The sequence below is a fragment of the Coturnix japonica genome, chromosome 2 (genome assembly GCF_054131305.1).
Source record: "Coturnix japonica strain WE chromosome 2, WE-NBRP24, whole genome shotgun sequence".
Classification (NCBI taxonomy): Eukaryota; Metazoa; Chordata; class Aves; order Galliformes; family Phasianidae; genus Coturnix; species Coturnix japonica.
Genome location: NC_140664.1, coordinates 75,497,658 through 75,520,841, shown reverse-complemented (window position 1 = coordinate 75,520,841; position 23,184 = coordinate 75,497,658). Strand labels below are relative to the sequence as shown.

General features: G+C 41.0%; 1 protein-coding gene across 3 annotated transcripts; it reads right to left on the bottom strand.

Moving 5' to 3' along the window:
• Positions 1-379: 379 nt before the first annotated feature.
• Positions 380-22,274, bottom strand: ECI2 (enoyl-CoA delta isomerase 2). Of its 3 annotated transcripts, XM_015854552.3 has the most exons (11): positions 22,206-22,274; positions 16,638-16,814; positions 10,756-10,918; positions 9,628-9,726; positions 8,517-8,708; positions 7,588-7,657; positions 6,528-6,630; positions 5,312-5,432; positions 3,684-3,773; positions 1,725-1,868; positions 380-951 (listed from the first exon to the last, which is right to left on the bottom strand). In XM_015854552.3, exons 3-11 carry the CDS (start codon positions 10,876-10,878, stop codon positions 796-798), a joined length of 1,098 nt encoding a protein of 365 aa, XP_015710038.1. In that variant the 5' UTR covers positions 10,879-10,918; positions 16,638-16,814; positions 22,206-22,274; the 3' UTR covers positions 380-795. The 3 variants fall into 3 exon arrangements, with proteins under 3 accessions (XP_015710038.1, XP_015710037.1, XP_085396404.1); XM_015854551.3 differs by lacking the exon at positions 16,638-16,814; XM_085540278.1 differs by lacking the exons at positions 16,638-16,814; positions 22,206-22,274 and adding an exon at positions 15,732-15,961.
• Between the last annotated feature and the right edge of the window lie 910 nt (positions 22,275-23,184).

The window sequence follows — 23,184 nt, the reverse complement described above, 5'->3', positions numbered from 1 at the left end:
AATGGGTAAATTTCACCAGCAACATTTCATTTTACAGATTTTTAACAGGCTGTGGGGATGTGTAGAACCCTTACAGGTTCACTATGAGGGTGCTTTCAAATTTGCTAGATCGAACCATTTTCTTCTAAGTACCACCAAAGAAGAAGATAAACAGAAAGCAAGGAAGATTTCTTATCTTCTTCAAATAAAATACATATATATTTTTAGTATTATAAAAAACAACAACACTATGAAGATGCCCACAGTTCCTGCCAGATTTATTTCATGTTCTCACAAGTAAATACTTTTGTAATAAGAGTATTTCATTAATATACTTCCAGGAATTACTTCTCCTCTCCCTGAGGATGTTTTAATAGTGGTAGTAATAATCAGCACAAGATTAATTAAATAGTTATATTTATTTTTCATTAATACAGGATTTTCTCCCCCACAGATGAAAAGAAGAAAATATAAAATCACTCATAAGACATTGAAAAGCTGTCAAAATACAGTGCTATTGAATCTGCTGCTTCTTTCAAGTGACAATCTACTTTAGTATTATTCAGAAACACCTACAGGATTATGAACCTTTTCCCCTAATCTAAATATCCATAATGGATCCAAGGCACATAACAGCATTGATTTCATGGAACAGTTTTAACCCAGTACTCTGTATAGAAACATAGTGCATCAAAAGGTAAAAGAACTATTATTTGCAGAGAAAGCTTACTAAGGATAAGGGCAGACAAAACTATTGCCAGAAGGTGAATTGGTGAAATGCTGTTTCCAGAACATTAACTGCTCTGCTGATAAAGATTACATTTTTGATTTCCTCTGAAAGAAGGAGACAAGAGCATTTAGGCATTCATCAGATAACCACCTCTCTGTGAGTAATTCACACTCTCGACTGTTGACAGCATGGAGCTTCTCCTTTTCCGTACTTCGTACCAGTTGCTTTGACAGTGCCAAAGACTGAAGGAGAAAAAGGAAAATAATATCAACATTCAGTGAGGAATATCAGGAAGTTATGTTTTCTATACATTAATTTCAGAAAATAGCACAACAAACACACCGGAATTCAAACTGAGCTGTATTAGCATTGAACCTCCTAGCACTTAGTCAACCCTTTAGCTGGAAATAGTATACTGCATTTAATTAGTAAAGCTAATATGGTGGAAGTCCATGGGGAGCAATACAGCAGTCCACTTAATGCTCACACGAGAAGTAGATGAGTGTAAGAAGCAAAACTTATTGAACTACCTATAGTGCCAAATGTAACTTTGATTATCAGGAGTTAGCATGAGTATCCCCATCGCAACACAACGCAACGCAACAGTGACTCAAGTAATTTTGCCAAGGCTAAACTAGTGAACGGGATGACTGAATTCAGCAGAAAAAGTAAGGCCAGCCAGCTTCATCCTGAGCACCCACAGTGCACATATTACTATTGCCAAAATAAAAAACAAAGAGGAGGAATCCAACCTGCACGTAGCCTGCAAGTGGATTGAATAGCTAATTTTCAATATTTTCAGCCATAGAGTCTCTGTGTAAAATGCACTGAATTGAATTCAGCCAGGTAAAAAGAGAGGTATTTTTCCCTCAGCAGCACAGGGACAGAAGCAAAGTACACTGAGCTTTGTTATTTCAGTCAAGGATTACATGAAAACAAGAAACAACATAGAACTGGCAGGAGGACCGGTAATGCAAGAGGCTTTTAACATAGAGAAAAAAATTAAAATACTGACATTTTTGGGTAGACTTGCATAAGCTTTTAGCCTTGCCCAGACTTCCTTCTGGAAGGTACTGTCGGGGAAAACTTCATTCACGAGTCCGAGAGCACAGGCTTCGGCTGCAGTCAGCTTTTTGTTGAAAAGCAACATCTCGCTTGCCTAAATAAAGAAAAGCAGAGTTTGAGTGAACAAGACGCAAGACTCAAGGAACGTGACAGGAAAGGTACAAGCTTCCAAGGCACATCTGTTTTAGGCTCTTGCCTGTTAAAACCTGCTCTCTGAAAAGAGCAGAGAATCATAGAACAGATGAGGTTAGAAGGGACCTCTGCAGATTGTCTAGTAGGAAGCTCAAGCAGGGGCTGTTGGAGCGGGTGGCCCAGAAGCATCTCCAATGATGGAGATTTCGCAGCCACTCTGCACAACCTGTTGCAGTGTTTCGCCACCCTTGCTGTAAAATTCTTATTTTCATCATATTTCATTGTTTACCCCATTCCTCTTGCCCTTTCACTGGGCACCACTGACAAGAGCATGTCTCCATCTTCTTTACAAACTTTCATAAGGCACTTATAAACATTTATAAGATCCCCTGAGACTCTGTACTTCACATGAAACAGTTCCAGCTCTCCCAGCCTCTTCTCATATGCAGTATATTCTAATGCTGTAATCATTTTTGTGGTTCTTTGCTCGTCCTTCTCCAATGCCTCCATGTCTCCCTTGCAGGGGAAGTCTAGACCACAATATAGAACTCAACAGTGATAAGAAGAGGGGAAAGATCACCTCACTCTATGTGTGGACAGTGCTATACTTAATGCAGACCAGAATAATTTTGGCCTTCTTTGCTGCAAAAGCACACATTTAACTGAGTGTCTTCCAGAACCCCAACGCCCTTCTTTCAAAGCTGCTTTCCAGACATAGAGTCCACAGCCTGCACTAATACATGGCTCCCCCCAGTGCAGGACTTTGTGTTTTCCTCTACTGAACTCCAAGAGATTCTCACTTTTGTCCAGGTCCCTCTGATTATCTCCTCTCAGTTTTCTATCATCTGCAAACACACCGTGTCCCATTATCTTTGTCTCAATTAAGTCATTAAGTAGGAAACCCAGTATCAGCCCCAGGGTTCACCACTAGTGACTGGCCTCCAGCTCCTGCTGTTCACCAAGAGCCTGTGTGTCTTCTTTAGTAGAGCCAGAAGAGTCCATTGTGACACACCAGTCACGGGGCTCTGCATACCAGGTTTCACTAATGCCAGTGATGTTATAGAACTCGGCCTAAGACAAGGCTTCTGGCTCCTCTTGCTTTTTCCTCATGCTGCATACACTGGTACAGCAACATTCCAAATGTGCTTCACTGTAGCCAGCACCTGGTGGAGCAAGCTAAAGGATCTCAATAACATGCAGTCGCTCAAATTTTGGTGTAGCCAATCCATAGCTTATCACTGGCAAGCCTGGTTTTATCTCTTTGCAAATTCAAATGTGGTTTAAAGCTCTGTTTATCAGCCCTTCTAACTGCTGCACAAATCCTCTGCTCCCTCTGAGAAAGGTGCATCCTATGGTGTTATGTAGACCATCCCATGGCCCAGAAGCCCAAAATCCAGTTGGCGTCATCAGCCCTGGAGCCACATGATAAACCTGCCAAGACATTTCTTGAGAGTGCTTTTTTTTGTTTGTTTTAAGTCTCTTTTACATCATTCCCTCCCATTGCTGGAAAAAAGATACTACCTTTCACTACATAGAAATAGCCTCTGACAGGTGGAGGAAGCTGTAAGAAAGACAGCTTCCATTAACATCATTCTATGTCTTTACCAGTGCTCAGTCCTCTGTTTAAGTGCCTGTGCTGATGCTGTCATTACATTTATCTTTGGTTCAAAACACGTGAACAGGAGTTTCCTTCAAAGACTCAGTGGAACTGCACTTGCAGTGGAGAATACTGACACAAAAATTCAGAAGACCCTACATACATCACAGACATTCTTACCTTGGCTGCACCCATGATTTTTGGAAACACATAAGAGGCACATCCTTCTGGACTCTGACCGAGTTGGCTAAACGGGGTGTGAAATGTAGCCTGGGAAAAAAAAAAACAAAAAAACAAGAAAAAACCAACAGAGCTCACAACAGGGTAACAGGATTTAGTTTTCATTTTCCACTTTCTAATATAATAGAGTTCACCAGAAACAGATTTGAACTTCTACCATAGTAAGCTTTAAATATAATCTGACAACACAGCTTCAATCTCTCAACACACATAAGAATTGGGAAGATAAGAATAAGGAAGATAAAAGGCTTGCCCTTTAAAAATAGGAACTGATACATGAAGAGTGCCCATTGCTATTTAAGCTTTCACAGTAGAAGGTAATCATCTCGTACTGTACTGCAGGTGACTATATAGTAGGTCCTATCAGTAGGCTTCCTACCAAGCTTGGGATATCTGTATGACTGAAAGTCTGTAAGAAAGGATTAGGCATCTGCAAGGATACAAGCTAGTCTAACTGGTTCTGCTTTAGCAAGGGGAGGAGAAAAGATGTTCCAGGAATGGAGCTAAAACCAGTGGAGAAGTCATTATTATCTGATACCCACTCAATTCCATCTCTTAAGTTGTTAGACTGAGCTGTATACTGTCCTATAAACATGGCCATTTTGTGAATACTTGGCTGGGAATAAAATCAGAGTCTGGACATAACAATGCTGGACACCTGTAGAGTAGGCCATATCAATACCTAAACCAAATTAGTAGAGTTAGTGCAATGTAATCTGGATGAAGATGACCTTACTACACGGAGTTCCCATCCTGAATACTGATATATTCAGTTTGTATTATTATGCTTTAAAACAAGGAACAACTGCAAAGAGTCACAAGGAATGTGACTGAAAACATTTGAGGAAAAAATAAAGCCCAAAAATGATTAAGACAGTTGATGCAAACCTGAAATACATCCAACAGTGTAAGTGCACACTGAAAGCTGAGAAGATGAAAGTAGCCTGTTAGATCCAGGAACAAGAATCAGTAAGGTCATCCTGCAGCAAGGAAAGATCAGATGGGAAGGGAGAAAGAGGGAGAACCCAACACCCTTCTGATAAAAGAGATCTATGGACTGGAACAGACTAAATGAGTTACGTCTTCTATATAAGGTCAAGAGTGACATAGACACAGACAATCCTTTTGGGGCAGGCAACACTTAGTCTTGCAGATCAGTTTTTTATAAGTCTCAAGGTGACAAAGCCAGTCAAGCAGAGCCTTTGAGGAAACATCTAACACAGCGCTGAGGCAGAAATCAAAGTACCATCGCTGACAGTTATGCAACTAATAGCTTGCCTAAAATTAATTAACAACTTGGGTTAAATTCTGTTTAAAAACAGCATATAGATAAACAACAAAGAGCATAAAAAATAAGCTATATTATACAACTACATGCTATGTTTTTAATATGCATTTTAACACTGGCTGATGCATAACCCTAGGCAAGTAATTAATAAAGGTATTCCTCAAAGTGACAGAAAAGGCATTTATACCTGCCTGTTTGTCAGATTACTCTGCACCAAATAACACTTCCTACAAAAAAAGCCAAAAAGACTGTTTTGGGATCAGCGATGTAATAAACTCACCTTGTCAGAAGCATAAACTAAATCAAACAATCCAAGGAGCGTTACAGAGATTCCAATAGCTGGGCCGTTGACCACCGCAACCAGTGGTTTAGGGAAATCGATAAAACTGCCCACAAACTCTCTGAAAAGGGGAAACAAGGTAAGACACACTCTGGTCTCTTCCATCAAACACAAACCACGTAGAAAACATGATCAGAAACCGCATAACAAAAAAACATGAGCTGTATCCTAGTTAGTATACGTTGTAGACTATTACCCAAATGAATGCTAGCAAGGAAAATAAGAATAGCTGTTTAAAATACTTATATTCCCTTGCCAGCTAAGAATCAAACATACATATCATCTCAGCCTTCCTAATTGACTGCAGTCAAATTTTGATTCAGTTACAGTTGCTGAACGCAGCTTGCTAACAAGTCTTTCACCTCGCCTGTATTTCCATTCCAATCCTAACCTTCCATCCACAGATGCTATTCTGCACTGAAGCTTGCCCAAGTAAAAGCTGCAAAACCGAGCACTTCACTTATAGTTTCTATTTAAATTATAAATCTAAAAACAGGTTAAAAACTGCAGAGTCAAAAATACATTTTTGTCATTTTATCTGTTCGCACTTGGGGGCTAAAAATGAAAATCAAGTCTACACCATCAGAGTGCTTACAAGATTACACAGAGATACCAAACATGCACCTCCTTTCCCCATTTACTTCTTATGGTTAATGCTACTTCTCCCACATGGTCTTTGTGTGTACACACACGGTGAGCTCTCAAATGCAGCCACTTGATTGGAAGTTTCATAGCGTAACTGGGCTCCTGTTATCATGTGCTTACAGTGAGAGCATGGCAAGTCTCTTCTCGCTGGTGACAAGTGACAGGATGAGGGGAAATGGCCTCAAGTTGCGCCAAGGCAAGTTTAGGTTGGATATTAGGAAACACTTCTTTACATAAAGGGTAGTTAAACACTGGAATAGGTTCCCCAGGGAGGTAGTTGAGTCACCATCCCTGGATGTGTTTAAGAGCCATTTGGATGTGGTGCTCAGGGATATGAGTTAGCAGAGGGTTGTTATTAGGGTACTATGGTTAGGCTGTGCCTGGACTTGATGATCTTTGAGGTCTTTTCCAACCTGGGTAATTTTGTGATTCTATGTTTTCTAACAATGCCTGCACATTATATTTTACCCATTACAGTAATGTAAGCATATTTGAAAACAAGATGTTTTACTTGAGTAATTCTGCTCCATCTTTTGCCGCCTTTTTCATTTCACTGGGTTGGATATTAGAAAAATTATTCAGATCATTTCCACTTGTATAGTATTCTCCATTTCCTGTAAAGAACACAGATCAAGAAATGACTTCTAGTAGGTAGAGAGGCTTTCATTTACTATATTGACATAAGAATTTCACTCTATGCATCTTATACTATTAAGTAATTACAGAGCTTGTCTTGAAGTATGACAAGTTGCTTTAAGGACACCTACAACAATAGTTCAAAATAAGGTTGACTAAGATTTCACTGAAAAACAATGTACTCAGGAATATTAAACTTAAAAGATTTGACGCAAAAAAATAACTTTATTTTCTGTAGCACTCACAGTTCCAAAACATCCGTCTTTTATTATCTTCCCTGCATACTTATTCTGAGGCAACAGCCTCAGAGCTGCTAGATTTCACAAGCAGCATCAGTTTGGACTTCCCTTTCACATTACAGCTGCAGTCATCCAACTGTACTCATCATGCAGCTGATGACTAGAATACAGCACAGCTTGGCTGCAGCATCCCTAGCAAATTGTTTCCTATAGCAGACCCAGAAGAATCAAGAAGCCAAAGGTCAGTTTTTCTGATGATCATAGATGAATACATAGCATAAACTTTGTCTTGTGCATGCCACTGTAGCACTTGAGGGGCTTGTTTTTAGTACGTTCCAATGTATCACAGAAGTAAAGAGAGTTTACCAAATTTATAGAAATGAACTCTAAAAGCAGTAGGGAAAATGCTGTGGAACAGATGAATCATCTCCTCAAAGGTAACAAAGTCCTCAGGAGTACTCCATGTCTGTCTTTTCATCTCAGAAACTGCAAGCTTGCTGAAGAATTTGAAACACCACTTTGAAATAGTTTTGCCAAAATGCTATGAAAAAATCTTCAGTCTACAATAGAGGAAAGCATTTTCCCCACTTAGATAATTGTGTCTTAGCCTAAATGTGAGGTAGATAGTCCATACATCAGTATTGTACTTTGACTTAAAATAAAGCAAATATAAGAGAAGGATATTAAGTATTTTACCAGTAATAACTGCAAAGGTACAATCATTTTTGGCAGCTTCTTGAAGTGCATTGATAATTTCTCTGTACATCTGCAGAAGAGGAAAATCAACAAAATATAACTGTGATGCTGCAAAATGTCATACAAAGGAGATTCACACTGACAACAAGGAACCTGAGAGACAGTTTAACTATGATCCATTTAAGTACAAAAAACATTTGCACGTACAGAATGTACTGCACTTGAGGTATCGTCTCTGACTAGAAAATCATTTATTTGCAGCACTCAGATTTCAAATGCAAATCTCAGGATCAGAATAAGATCCCTAGGAAAATACAAACTAACTGGAAACAGCTAATTTTAAAAGCTGGGAAACAGTCTAAGTTGGCACAATAACATATTAAAGAATCAGTAGCAGTGGGGTGAAATCCCTTTCCTGGTATCACCGCCATTGTGAAATAGGATGATCACAATACTCCCAACAGGAGAGATTTCCTCATGGGGACTGCTACAGGAGGAGAATAATTATCTAGGCATACACATGATATTGCTAAGCCGAATTAGGCTGCCATGTTATAAGCAAGGCTATGGTCAAATCTTGCCTCCACAAAACAAATTTGTCTTCTTCCAGTTTGCCATTTCAGTTTAGTGCAGCCCATGATCCTATAATAAGTTCGGCTGAAGAAAAAAGTGAAAATAAACCAAGATCTTTTCAAAGACACAGAAGAGCCCAATCTATAAAACGTTAGTGGTTTGATCTTGTACTAGATCGTCATGTCTTAGGTTGTCACTGTTTGTCAATATACCCAACCCTCATAAAATTCTGACCACCATACTTCAGATAGCTCTGCTGAACTCCTAGCAATGATTCTTGAAAAACCTAAATAGCTTAATCAGGAAAGAAAAATAAATAAATAAAACCAATAATCCTCGCAAATTAATTTATTTACCTTATGACTGATTGCATTTTTCTTGTCAGGTCGGTTAAACATTATCTTTGTAATTTTGTTCTCGGTGGTAACTATTAGGGTTTCATAGCGACCATCACCGCCCTCTTCTGGAGAAGCAGCTTTTTTCTGGACAGCAGATTCTGCCGAGACCAAACTTGAGACAAGTTTAGCATATTCTTGTCTAGCGTTGTCCTGTAATAAGCAAACAAACACATAAATAAATAAAACTCGAAGAAAATTATCTTTTTTATGCTATTCACAAAATGGCCACCGACAGGAAAAGAAAGAGGAGTGTGCTACAGGATTAAATAAAGTCTCCACTGGAAAGTATGCTAATTGAGAAGGAGAGAACATGTTGTATTTAAACACTGCAAATCACACTTAAAGCCAGCATCCATCAAATCCGCAAAATGAAAGTGTACATATATTGTGACAATGACAAGATTGATTTTGTTTAAGAATCGTTCCTTCCATGCCTACAATTACCTGAACCACCTTTGCTATTATCCCAGCTTTTCTATGCCTCTGGGGATCCTTGTTTTTTTTGCTTACCAGTCGGATATTTCTCCAACCAAATGCAAGGTTCTTTTTAGTTTAGAACATGGTGGGTCAAATGTATCCATGGCATTTTAAAACTGTTTGAAGATACTACTTATCATTTAACACAAATACAAGCTACAAAAGCTGAAAGACTGCTGCCTCCCTATTTCTATAGCAAACAGTGACTTGAAGGGGCTCTACACCAACAGCTTTACAACCAGCAGAAGACGTCAGCATCCTAAAATGACAACATTATCAAAATCACATTGGATTCCCAGATTTGCTCTTTGTTGTAAGAAGTAAGAGACTCAACCCATTTTTCTTAAAGGGAACAACAGAATACAAAAGTATGAAAAACTATTTTTACTGGAAGTCACAATACATACAGGTCTCTTATGCTGACAGGAGCTCTTAGCAATAACTGAAATCTACACTTTCACAGTACAGAAGTAAAATACACTGCAAAATATTTTGGTGTCTGAAGCAAAGCGAGTCAGCTGACAAGTAGCACGTTCAGACATCAGGCGCTTGAAGACAGAGCTTAAGTAACTGAAATTATAGGTATTGTCACCTGAGACAAATTGCCAAGAGAATTCCATGCATCCCATTTGGCTTTCTTGACAAAGTCCAGCATACCTGGCTTTGGAGAATTGCAGGGACCCTCAGTAGCCTAAAAAGAGAGTGAAAGAAACTAATTTAAACCTCTGATTACAGTTCAGGTACCTGGGTTGAAAGAAGATGAGTGTTAGGACTGTTACGTGATCAGGGTACAGAATTCAATACAGAAAGAGAGAAGGAATTCCAGTGGTCAGAAAATATTCAGACAGTACATATACCATGAAATTCCCAATGCCTGCCACTTCCTGTCAGCCAACACAAGGCTTTCAGATGAACCCAGCCAATGAGACATTCATTTCCAAGATGCCCACACATGTACTTTCTAAGTAACTTATTTCAAAACTGTGCAATTTTTATATTTAAAAAAATTACGTGAACTAAACTAACATGGAAGTCAGGTGAACAAAGACACCGCTGGATAAGGTCTATGAAGTTGGATCTCAATTCAAAATTGGCCCTATTATGAGCAAGGGCACTAAATCAGTTGATGTTCAAAGGTTACCCCAAAGTATTTTATGATCAGTCACCCTGAAGAAAAGTATGCTATCAGAGAGATATTCAGAGTAGAAGGTGAGAAAGAAAGGATATATTCATTATTATTAATTAGTGAAAATTCACAGAACAATTTGCTGTCTTTATGTTTTTTATTTAAAAGAGCAATTCATTGCCTTCTTCCATGTAAGAAGTCACAGCCCATGTTACAGAATTGATCCTGACTAACAGTAGATGCAACACATGTAAGAGGAAGTATATAACACTCTCCTTTTGTAAGTGCAAGCAGTCTTCCCTGTGCTGCATTAATATATATACTGGATTATATGGAAGGCATCACAAAATTGATGTAATTTGGCTCTAAGTCTTAGGATAAAAGTTCACATTCAAACCCCAGTTTATGCGATGAAATAGTTCCGGCTTCACTCAGAACTCTGGCAGAGCTGAAGGGATGAGCATTTCAAGAATATACCTTGAGCACATCAATAGACTCATTAAGACAATACTTATTGTATTTTAAGCATATATTTTATAGGCCCATCCTCTCAGTTTATAAAAGCCCCTTATGAAAAAAGCAAACCAAGCCGACCTGTTTAAACAAAGCATAGAGCTTCAGCTTCGCTTCATTCCCAGGATCATTTTTCAACAGTTTCAGTTGCTCTTGAGCCTTCTCAAACTCTTTCTGGGCAACTTGCATGGCGGCTGCAGTCATGTGCAGGTGAACTGATGGAATGGAAACAGGATTCACTTGCCTGTTAGTAAGTGGAAAAACAACCGTTAATTGGTTTGTTTTTAAGACTAGAAGAGAAACAAACACACTTTTTAAGGAGGGTGAAGTATGTAGTATCTCTAGGATGTACACGTTCCATTCAATGCTGTGAGTACACAGCCAAGCAGTAATATGGTAGATGACTGTATATAGGCCACTGAACAGCAGTAGTGGTAAACTTATGTTTTGGAGTTTCAAGAATAAATCAAAGTCCTACTGATTATATTCACGTTAAACATCTGAGAAATACAGAATATTTTTATTATTCATTTTGAATCTTATTATACAACATCAACAGCTTATGTGTCTATGAATTAAGAGTATGCAGCCTGACTGGTTGTGGTCATCTTTACAAATATGTGTGTAATCTAAAGGCCTGGATCTCTGAGGAGGGCAGTGCAGACTGATTTCAAAGTGTACATTAAAAAAGGAACAGTTATAGCACAAAGTCGTGCATAAAAACCCCGTTGCCCAGCATATTCTGGGAGAAAAGCTTTCCATCAGAAAATAAGGTAATTCCATCAAAAAATGAGGGGGAAAAAAAAAAAAAAGAGAGAGAGAGAAAAACAGTCCCCAAAATAACAACCCAAGCCTTTAACACTTTGTTAATGCAAGTTCACTTCAACAGCCTTCTGCCAACTGAATCAACACGCAAGCCAACCCACGTGCTCCGAATACTGTGTCAGAGTTCAACCACTTGATCCTTTACCCCACTGGGAGGCCATCCAGGTAACTTGTACAGTCACAGAACACGAAGACCTTCACCTTCAGATCCTACTTTGTCAGCCCAGTAGGTGACAGTGCTGATGTGGATTCAGTGTTTACAAACAGAGCTATGGATTTACATCACATCTGACAATCCTGACTTCACTGCAGCTTGACTACGGTCACAGAGTGCTTTAGATATTATAAGTAGTCTTCAAGAATGGAGTGTAAAATACATCATCTACCAATCTCCAATACCCCATCTTTCACTGCTGTATTTTTTTTTCCTTCCTTACCTACTGGTTTATGTTAGGACATAATGCAACTTAGCTGTTTATTACAGTGTGGTTATACAAAAGTCTACTTATTTTCAGTTCTTTTTTACTGCTTGTAGCTCAGTTCTCTACAGGATACCTGTGAGTCACACAGTTCTTCGTGCCTTCTGATCTCACAAGACACTTACTACCCAGCAGTGCCAATCTCAAGATCTCCCCATTGATAGTGTTCTCAAGATACTAAGGCTAAGCTGACTGCTACTGTTTCTCTATTAAAATGATACAGAATGGAAATGCAAAAGAAAACTTATTTCACAATTCACTCACATTGGGTGAGCCCTCACTGTTTAAAGGAACACAGAATGAGCAGGAACAGAGCTCCTCAGCCCCTCACAGATCCCACAAAGAGCAAGGAGGTGCCCAGGGTTACCAAGCTGGGGAAGGATCTGGAGGACAAAGTGTGTGAGGAGCAGCTGAGGTCCCTGGGTTTGCTCAGCCCAGAGCAGAGGAGCTGAGGTGAGGCCTGATGGTGGCTGCAGCTCCTCACAGGGAGCAGCGCTGAGCTCTGCTCTGTGACAGCGACAGGGCCCGAGGGAACAGCATGGAGCTGTGTCAGGGGAGGGGCAGCTGGGGGCCAGGGAAAGAGTCTGCACCACAGGGTCGTGGGCATGGAATAAGAGCCCCAAGCTCCTGGAGTTCAAGGAGTGCTCAGATAATGCTGTCAGTCATGTGGTCTGATTTTTGGGTGGTTCTGTGTGGAGCCAGGGGTTGGACTTGATGGTCCTTACAGCCCTTCAAACTTGGGATATTCTATGATTCTGGGATTCTATGGCTAACCATCTGCCGGCACCAAACAGCACAGCCCTAACTGAGCCCACACAGTGACACAACTCCAAGGAGAGGCTGCTTTAGTACACCATGAGGCAAACTTGCTTGCTCCATCCCCTCCTCCCTGGCTGTAGAGATATATCCTTCTTACTCCCTCAGTGTGCAAATCTATGCCTCCTTTCAGTGGCCTTACTTAAACAGCACGAGACTTTGCTGAAACTATTCCTAACACATGGAGAACCTGGAACCTGACCTATAAACAGACAGTGCTAAACCTATGCTTGTTTCAAGCCAAGCAGAGAAGATGCCCAGGAAAGGAAATCAAAGTGTCTTTTGCCTTCCCCCTTCTCATCTACTCACTGTAAAGGTAAATGATTTCCTTTGCAAAGCTTGCTTTCTTTGCGGCCCTGCACTTCGGAGGTAATTAGCTACCAATGCACTTGCTGCAATAATTCACTTTCCTTGTGCCAGCACACATGAAGAGTGGTGAGTGCTGAAGTGAGAAATGAGGAGTCACAACCCAACAGAGCAGCCAAACAGTCCACAACAGATTCTTACGTGCTCTGGCAAGATCATTCCATTGGAACATCGCAAGCTGCCTATTTGGGGAAAAGAAATAAATCCTGAGCATCATTGCCTGAACATCCTGCAATGTCCGGGCTCACAATCACATTCTATTTATTCCCTTGCCTAAACATCTGATGGATCCCATTCAGGATTTGTATTCTGCAGTTCTCTCTGAACATGTTCACGTAGATGTCTCTTATTCTGGTAAGCCTTCAGACATAAGACTCTCAATTATGATCTTTTAAGTCAATTACACTGAAAGTAGTTTCTCACTGTTTACATGATTAGCAAAGACTGCAAAGCCTGATAAAGAGGCTTCTCATTACCCTGCTGTTCTGTCACTTGTTTAAGGACTTCTACACAGATTAAAGATGCCAACTTTGTGTAAAAAACTGGCTGCTCCCTTTAGAACTTGTAAAGCAACTTAACAGTTCACTCATTAAAACAATAAATGGAAAGTGAAAGATCTCTTTGCATAAAAAAAGCCGGATAGGTACAGAAAAATAAAGAGATGGATATAGTGAACTCTATCTTACCTTTCCTTAATAAAGGTTTTCTTTTTAATGGTAACAGTGCCTGGGGAAATACAGCACAGGCAAAAGCACTTAGAAGTCCTATCAGGATTAAAAGCAGTTCGTAGGCAAGAATTGGGAAGAATGCCAAGTGACTGCAATTTAATTTATTATTCCTGCATTTCATGCAGACACAAGACTTTAATAGTCTTGTAAAAACATTTGCAGGATCTACTGTTCTCATGTCCTCTCACGGTCCTTCTGTATTAATGAAATCTAAGTTCCTGATATTTACTTTTTAGGGGCTGGTGGGTTTGAATGGCAAGAAAGGAAAGAATATTTGCTGTGAAACACAGGAAGCAAGTTAATGCAAGTTAAATGATTTAACGATTAAAAGGAATTCTAGATATTCTTCTGTATCTCATGCCGTTAGAAAGGAAATCTACATGAATAATACAAAAATGGAAACGGCTAACAAAAAAGGCAGTGAGCACAAAGTCAGTTTACTTCACGTGATCATCTGCAGGCCTTTATTAGAACAGCGCTGAACCCAGACAAATGTGGGTGAGCCTTTTGCCAACTGAATCAACACGCAAGCCAACCCACGTGCTCCGAATACTGTGTCAGAGTTCAACCACTTGATCCTTTACCCCACTGGGAGGCCATCCAGGTAACTTGTACAGTCACAGAACACAAAGACCTTCACCTTCAGATCCTACTTTGTCAGCCCAATAGGTGACAGTGCTGATGTGGATTCAGTGTTTACAAACAGAGCTTTGGGTTTGCACCACATATGACAATCCTGACTTCACTGCAGCTTGACTACGGTCAGAGTGCTTTAGATATAAGCAGTCTTTAAGAATCTGTTTAATACACAACAGTGACTCTATTTTTGCAAATGTATGTGAAGAAAAGTTGAGTGGGGAGAAAAGGGGAAAGGCTCAGCAGCCAGCCCTAAAGTGTGTACACATATATGCTCAGGAATAAAGGAGTTTCAAATTTGGCTGCACGTGAGCATTCTTCCTTACAAAGGGCACATATTGGACAAGTTAGATGAGGAGGAGAAATCAAGGACAAATCTATATAACATATATATGGGTGATCCATAATGCCTAATCCAGCTCCAGGCAGGGTCTCAGGCTTCAATTCCTCCCCTGTACCTTCTTTGCTCCTTCCTTCAGATTACCCTGATTTTTCTCCCAGGAGAAGAAAGAAAATGATCTAGATAAGGAGTACAAGTTCAGACACATAAAGTGATGCAAGGGCAATGCTAGAGGGAAAGATTACAGTTGTGAGTAACTGTTTGGAAATGAGGAATATGAAGGGAACATAAACCAGTATATAAACTTCAAAAGTGAGAAAACAACTGGCCCACATAGAAAAAGAAACACAACCCAAGACATTGACTTCTCTTGTTTTCTCCTTCTGTACATGAGAAGTTGTCAAACTGGACTTCACTTTTTTTTTGCTGAGCAAGAAGAAGCTACTGTCTGTTAACATGAAAATCATTACATATTTTAACCTGGGGGCTGCCCATACATCCTGCCATTTGTTATATACTACTGAACCCACTGCTGGATAAAAACAGGAATGTTGTAATGTTGTGCACATGGGTGGGGGGGAGGGTTAATGCAGAAATTCTAGGTGAAGGTTCATAGACTCATTAAGGTTAGTAGAACACCTCTAAGATCATTTAGTCCAACTGTTCACCTACCACCATCATGTCTACTAAATCACATCCCTCAGCACCACATCTCCACGGCTCCTGAACAGTGTCTCCACCACCTCCCTGGGCAGCCCCATTCCAGCACCTCACTCCTTTTCCAGAGAATAAATTTTTTCTAATAGCCAACCTGAACCCTCCCTGTCGCAGTTTAAGGCCATTACTTGTCATCCTAACACTAATTACCTTGGAAAAGAAGCCAATTCCTATCTTGCCACAGTCCCCTTTCAGGGGGTTGCAGGTAGTGCTAAGGTCTTCCTTGACTCTCCTCTTCTCCAGATTAAACCATCCCAGCTCCCCCAGCTGCTCCTCATAAGACCTATAAGCTTTGCTACCCTTCTCTGGACATTCTTCAGGACCTCAATGTCTTTCTTGTAGCGAGGAGCCCAACACTGAACACAGCAGTCAAGGTTCTTCTAGTTGTAGGAGGAAAAGAACCATCTTTGTCACCCTGTTACAGGCTTCTACGTACGCTATTTTTTGTCATATGTTCTCCAATTTTTTGCCTTCCTTTTTTTTCCCCACTATTATTTTGTTTACCTCTGCTTGACAGGTTTTTATGCTAATATAATCTCATAATTTCCACCATTAACTTCTAGATGTTCTTCTCTTACACTGAGAAACGTGGAGTTACCATGTTTGACACATAAACATCTTTCTTTGCAGCTTCCGTCATCCGGAAAGAGTCTGTGTCTGCTTCCACAACTACGCTGCCTCATTTGTATGCATCTCTGTCAGGATCCTCTGCTGCCAGTTAAAAGGAAACCAATTCAGAGCAGAGACCCATGAAATTCAGCTTTCATTCAGAAGATGGAGAAGCAGAAACCACCTCAAACAATCCTGCCTGTTCAAATTGTAGCAGACATTACATTTTTGAGTACGTAGCAACTAACAAAGAACCAAAGCTTAGTGAGTTGCTCCTCTGAGGGGGGAAAAAAAAGACCCTTTTCATGACACCAGCTTCTATACCTTGCTCAAATCCAAAAAGCCAACTAACCGACAGTAACCCCTGCATGTATAACAGCCCATACTTTTTCATGGCAATCCATAGACTCTCTGTGAGCCTTAAGTTAAGCCCTGTGTTGCTCTCACCTGCTAGCACGCACCACAGCAGGTTAGTAGTAACGTCAGTCAAGTAGGCTGCAGCGGGTTAGCAGTCAGTTAAAAGCAGGTTAGCAGCTGGAGTTGGTTGGTTTCTTCCTTCAGTGTGAACCAGTGGAAAGACACACCAGGTAAAGCTTGGCTGCTGCTCCCTTCTCTTGCACAGATCTGTTGGAACAAACTCCTTACTTCTTAGGTCAAAAGCCAGTAGCCCAAGAAAGACTTATTACCATTAGTTACTGTCTTCAAATCAAAACATTTGGTTTTCTTGGTTGTATCGTACAAGGTTTTATTAATCGCTGTGACATACAAGCAACCCTTCCCTCTCTGTTTAAGGTTCATAGACTCATTAAGGTTAGTAAAACACCTCTAAGATCATTTAGTCCAACTGTTCACCTACCTACTTAAACCTTAACCAGCGTAGTCTTTCGTAATCCTCCACTACTTTGTGGTTAACATCAAATAACTAAGGTTTATTGCTATCATATAATAAATACACTTCCAGTGTTCTGCTATTTCCCATACATCCAGCTAGAGGGAAATATCAGCGCAAATTCTCCACAACCAATTCACTGACTGCTGTTTTAATAAACAGAAAGAAATAGGAGCCAAATTATTTCCTCCCTCACTTCAGAAAATCTCAACAGTTGTTCTGAACGCAAGTTGGGTGTACAAATCCTTATCAGCTTTCAATAGTTTAGACTCCCACATTATTTTGACACACAAAAACTAGAAGATAATGATGTGTCTGCCGGCAAATCCAAGTGCTGAATCACTGTTGTTTAGTGGAAGTGGCTCAGCTGCACTTGACAGCTTTTTTTCAGTGGTAAAGAATAGCTGAGAATCAAAGCTCTACATTACCATTCTCTAAGATCTGAAACGGGCTGTTCTTCATTTTCTGAGCAGACACAGTTGATATTCTCTCGCCACAGCTGCTGGGGAGGAGGGGGAAACTGGAATAATCTCCTTAAATCTCTAAGAGCTTTTCTCCCCTCCAGCAGACTTTAAGATATCTGGATGTGGTGAATGAGGCAGGAACAGCAGAGGATTTCTTGTAGATCCCCAGTTCATAGAATCATAGACATAGCTAACGTAAGACATCTCTCCAAGCAGGAAGATTTACAGACATACCCTCCAAAACATATTTGAAAGTCAAAAATATAAACATTAGCAAAAAACAATAAGAAGCTGCAATAGCCATCCATGTGACATTTGGTGAGAAACAGCGTCTATTCGGAGACCAATGAACACAAACAGGTCCTTTGTACACCCAAGGTGACTTTCTAACTAAACACTCACGAACAAATACCCCCAATAATTTTGCGGTTAATGGAGAGAGGAAAAAGCTGTTTTTTCTTTTGCTGACTGCGTGGAGATAAAGGCTGAGTGCTCAATGGTGTTAATGGCTTTTGGCCAAGGCAAATAGGTTTCCGACATGGACACAGCCAACTATTGGTGCATGAAAAAATCCACTGCCACTACTGCAAGTTCAGCCGAGCCAGTGAATGAAGACAAATGCCCCATCTGGAGTACTGTGTGCAGGTGTGGAGCCCTCAGTACAAGAAAGACATAGAGATTTTGGAAAGGGTCCAGAGGAGGGCCACGAAGATGATCAGGGGGCTGGAGCACCTCCCCTATGAGGACAGGCTGAGGGAGCTGGGTTTGTTCAGCCTAGAGAAGAGAAGGTTGCGGGGTGACCTCATTGCAGCCTTTCAATACCTGAAGGGAACCTACACCCAGGAGGGGAGTAAACTCTTCGAAAGAGCTGACAATAGCAGGACACAGGGAAATGGTTTTAAGTTAAAAGAGGGAAGATTTAGGTTGGATGTTAGGGGGAAGCTCTTCACTAGGAGAGTGGTTAGGCCCTGGAACAGGCTGCCCAGGGAGGTTGTGGATGCCCCGTCCTTGGAGGTGTTCAAGACCAGGTTGGACGGGGCCCTGGGCAACCTGATCTAGTAAAGGTGTATGTTTGGTGGCCCTGCCAGGCAGGGGGGTTGGAACTACATGATCCTTGAGGTCCCTTCCAACCCGGGTCATTCTGTGACTCTGTGATTTGTGTGATGCTTACTTTCCCACATGAAACCCTGATACCTGGATACAATCAGAAGAGTCACAAAGATGATGATTCTATTGCTGTACAAGCTCTATGAAAATAACGAGGCAGTATTCTGTCACAGAAGACTTTACAGCTTATCTATGGATAACATTGCAAAGCCCTACCAATTTCCATCTATCGTGGAATACAATGGTAGCACACCTGAAATAAAAATCATACACTGTTTTAATACCACACAATGAATTCAACCCTCAAGAAATCTCTTCAGATCTGAGTTAATTACAGAATCCCTTCCACGAAGCACTGGTGAGGCTATGCCTAAATCACCAGGTCCAGCCCTCTGTGCATGAGAGATGGAGCTAATGGAGAGTCCAGCAAAGGTCCACAATGTCAGATGTCTATGAGCAGTTCAAAAGGACTCTGCGACATTCAGAAAGCAGAAAGGTGGTTGATGTTTCCTGGATGGGCCTGAGTGTGTTGGAGGTTGGTTGATTAGTTTTAAATACAGCATTGCATAACAAGCAATAAAGATACAGCCATAAAGATACCATGAACTGTGTAGTCTGATAGTACTAAGGGCAAAGCTGTTGACTTGTTTCTAAACCAAAAAGGTGATAATTTCTATAAATGTATCAATGAGCCATTCATATAATGAGCAATGAATGTAATTATGCTTTCAAATATGGGACAAGTAATTCAGAGAGCAGGTTCAGTTAATTCCCAGACGGGAATAGGAAATGGCTGCAGAGATCAAGTAACGATTGTTGTGTATCGTGCTGGGACTTTGTGCTGAGCTCCTGCCATGTGGATGGGCTGAAAGCCTGCACGAGTCACAAGATGGTGCTGGGAAGCCAAAGACACTCTGGATGCTGTCCAAGAGCCAGGGTGGAAGGGAACTCTAGCCCTTAAAGCTGCTTCCTGCCAAACTGTAGAGCAGATATTGCTGTACAAACAGATTTATTGGATGGAGGAAGCGTTCCAAGTGCACACAAAGATCACAGAGGAAAAGCCAACGGTTTACAAAAGAAAATTAACTATTTCTCAGTCCATTTTATTTGAAACGCTAGTGTTTAATAGCGCTTCCTTGAAAAAGCTCGGCAGTGTTGCAGAGAAATAAAAGAGCTCTTCATATAAAGCTGTTTTTGATAGGGCTAACAGGCACTCAGTGCTAGGATCATACTACAGCCAGTGTGAAGTAAACCCTCAAAACGGGGCTAGCATGGACATAGGTTTCCCACCAACAAACATTCTGCTACTAAAAGCACTAAATCATAATGATTAATGTCTTAATTGCATCTAACAATGTGTAGCATATATACAATCTAATAACGTGTAGCAGTCCATTTTTCTTTGTGATCCAATTCAGAATGTCTTTCCTCCCTTCCCATTGTAGCAGCTTAGCATATTGAGTTAATATTGGTAGAAAACTTGCCCAGAGGGGTTGCCTTTGTCTTTGTTATTTATTTCTTTTTTAACTGAAGGCAGAAGTCACATTGATCACACAATCTGCATTATTCCCATTTCTCTCCGTATCTTAAGATGTTCATATATATACTTCAAGGAATCTCTCACAAAACTTAGGGAGAAAAGTAATGCAATTGAACATCCAAACTGCACAAGAGGCCCCAGTTTCTTCATCAAGATGCACTCGTTCCTATTTGAAATACATACATACTTGAGGAAAAGTGTTTCACTCACCAGAACGTGCACTACAGCAGTAGAATTTGCATGTTGTAACAGCCAGAGCATCACAGGTCTTGAACCTATTGATACGATACCTGCTTCACTATCCTACTTTTAAACTTGCTTATCCAGTATACTTAATGCACTAAGTGCCGTCTTCTCTAAGTATTTATTAAGCCACTTTTGACATCAAGAGGAAATTCTACAAACTGTCTTATTTTTAGACTCCTATTCACCACTACCAAATAAAACCAAGTGTTGGTCTTGAAATTTCAAGTCTATTAGCAAGTCAAGCCAAGTTCTGCATCATACAACTGAACTAACTCTGAAGATGATGTTGCCGCAATGCACACAACTGCATGTGACATTTTGTTTGGAAACAACATAAAAGAGGTACGTAAGAAAGGCACAAAACAGGCAAGGTTACATCATTCTTTGAAAAGCTGTGCTAAGAGTAGTCTCAGCAGGGAGCCTTAATTAGTAAGATGCACAATTATGCTCATTTTTTTGTGTGTCTGGCAAAGGAAGAACAAAAGAAAACACCAAATGAGGTATTCCTCTGCATTTTTCAGTACAGTTTTAGGTATCTTACCCCCAATCCAACTAATAGCTTAGTTGGCAAGTAAGCAATTGCCTGATGAGACAGAAAAATGAATACATAGGCCCTGCAAGATGAAACCATCAAATGTAGTCATCTCGCATTCTCTGTGGTCAAGCATCTAAAGTGAAAGCATCTGCACTTTTAAATGCGAGGAAGGTGACCTCCCTCGTCTTATGAGGAAAACTACATCTCATCTTGGCCATTAATCAAGTACATACAAGTCAAAAAGACTCAAGCTCATCAGATGGCACACACAGATGGACACCTAATAACTGGCCTTGCCAGGGGAGAGATGGGAACTGAGGCAAAAGCAGGGATTTGAAGGCATAGCTTGACTAAAAGCTTTTGAGAAATGATGGGAATCAGTTTGAATTCAGACATCTCCATGTTTCATATGGACATCTAGACCTCAGTTTTGGACTCATACCTTATCTGTTAAACTTTCAGAGTGCCCATGAATCCTAGAAATGTCAGCTTGAAACACGTAAGGACTCTGAACTGAAATTCAAAAGCACTATTGTTTATTTGGCCTAATCTTGCTCCCACAAGCCAAGTAGAAGCATGTACATTTGCACTGAAATCCTCATTAAATTGCTTCACACAAAACTGCTCTGCTTGTGGTGAAGGGTGCAGCTGAGCTCCAAAACCTGCAAATAAGATAATATAAGTAGGAAGTGGCTTCAAGAGGTTGCCTGCTCCTGAGGTGACCTCAGAACAGGACAGAGACAGCTTTGAGATGAGATCAGGCTCCCCAGGGCCTCAGTAATTCTGAGAGGAGAAGTTCCACAGCTTTATACAAGATCCAAAGGAGGATTTGGACCTCTTACCGCTACTGGAGCTATGGCGCTGCTTAAGGATGTGAATCATTGTTTTACTACCAGCAGCAGTATTTCATAACACTGCTTAATTGTGCCAAAGGTTAAAAACTGCTCCACTGCCATCCAAGCTCCGCAACAGCGCTACATAGCGTTCCATTTTCGCAGAGGACTGACCCGTTCTCTATACGAATGCTCAAAGCCAACCCAAGCGTTCCTAAACCACCACAAAACAGATACTAACATCTCCCTCTCATAGACACCTCCGGGGCCGCAGCCCCGGAGCTCGGGAAGGGCTGATACCCAGACGGCACAGCCCGCGGAGCAAAGGGGAGAGGCACAGGCAGCTCATGGAGCAGGAACGCGTGGAAGCAGCCCCTCTCCGAGGCACGGCAAGGGCTCACCTTATCTCGCAGATACGGCGCCAGCACAGGCTACGAACCAGCTTCACAGCGGAGGCAGCCATGACAACTGGGCGGGCAAACGTGCTGACTGCTGAGTTGTAAAGAAGCGCAAAGCACCGCCCCGCTCTCTCCCTCCCTGCTCCGGGAGGGCACCGCCTCCAGGGCGGGCGGGGAATGGTTTGGAGCCCACGTGTGGGAGGTGTTCATAGAAACATACTTTCCCAGGGTTGGAAAGGACCTGCAAGATCATGTAGTCCTATCGTCCTGCCATTATGTTTGCTACCACACGCCGCTAAACCAGATCTCGTAGCTTCTCGTAGTTACACGGAGCCCTGGAGCTGTGAGTTTGTGTTCTGTAGTGCTCTGGAGTGAAATGGTGATGGTAGAAAGTGTGCTTTTGAGACAATAAAGAGTGTGAAACCATCCATCCCCAGTGGTTCAAAGTCTGGGACACAAATGAGTAATCACTAAGAAACATAATGCATGGAGGCTTATTGCGCCTCCAGTACCTCAGGATGGTTGACGTGGAGCAAAGGTGGACTAAATGGTAGTGTCCACCTGATTGACTTAAGGACAAAATGGAATGTCTTGTGAAGGTGAAAGGCAGTAGTGTTTATCATCCAAGTTTTGTTCTTTCAGCTTCAGCTCCTGCCATCGACCTTCTCTTTGGCAGATGTATCTGTGTTCTGCCAGGTGCTGGAAATGCTTTCTCAGTTTGGAGATTCACATCTCTCAATCCAACTTCAAAACACATCTAAAAAGTCATTGGTTAGTCTTGATTTTATTTTGTTTTATTTTTTCTCACAAAATTTAATGTGTTTAAGGCTTTGAGTTGTTCCTCAACAATAAATGTCTCAAAGCCATTAATGAAGCATGGGGTTCTCATTTTTTATTACAGTTTTCCACAAGAATACATAACCATTAGATCATTCAGTTAAGATGTGAACAAACAGGACTAGCAATCTGGATATCACTTTTT

Coding starts and splice junctions, on each gene's coding strand:
- ECI2 (XM_015854551.3), bottom strand. CDS start 22,267: ATGGCTGCCTCCGCTGTGAAGCTGGTTCGTAGCCTGTGCTGGCGCCGT. Junction 7,658..8,516: donor AAAATGCAATCAGTCATAAG/GTAAATAAATTA, acceptor CCTCTTCTGCAG/ATGTACAGAGAAATTATCAA. Junction 6,631..7,587: donor TACCTTTGCAGTTATTACTG/GTAAAATACTTA, acceptor TGTTCTTTACAG/GAAATGGAGAATACTATACA.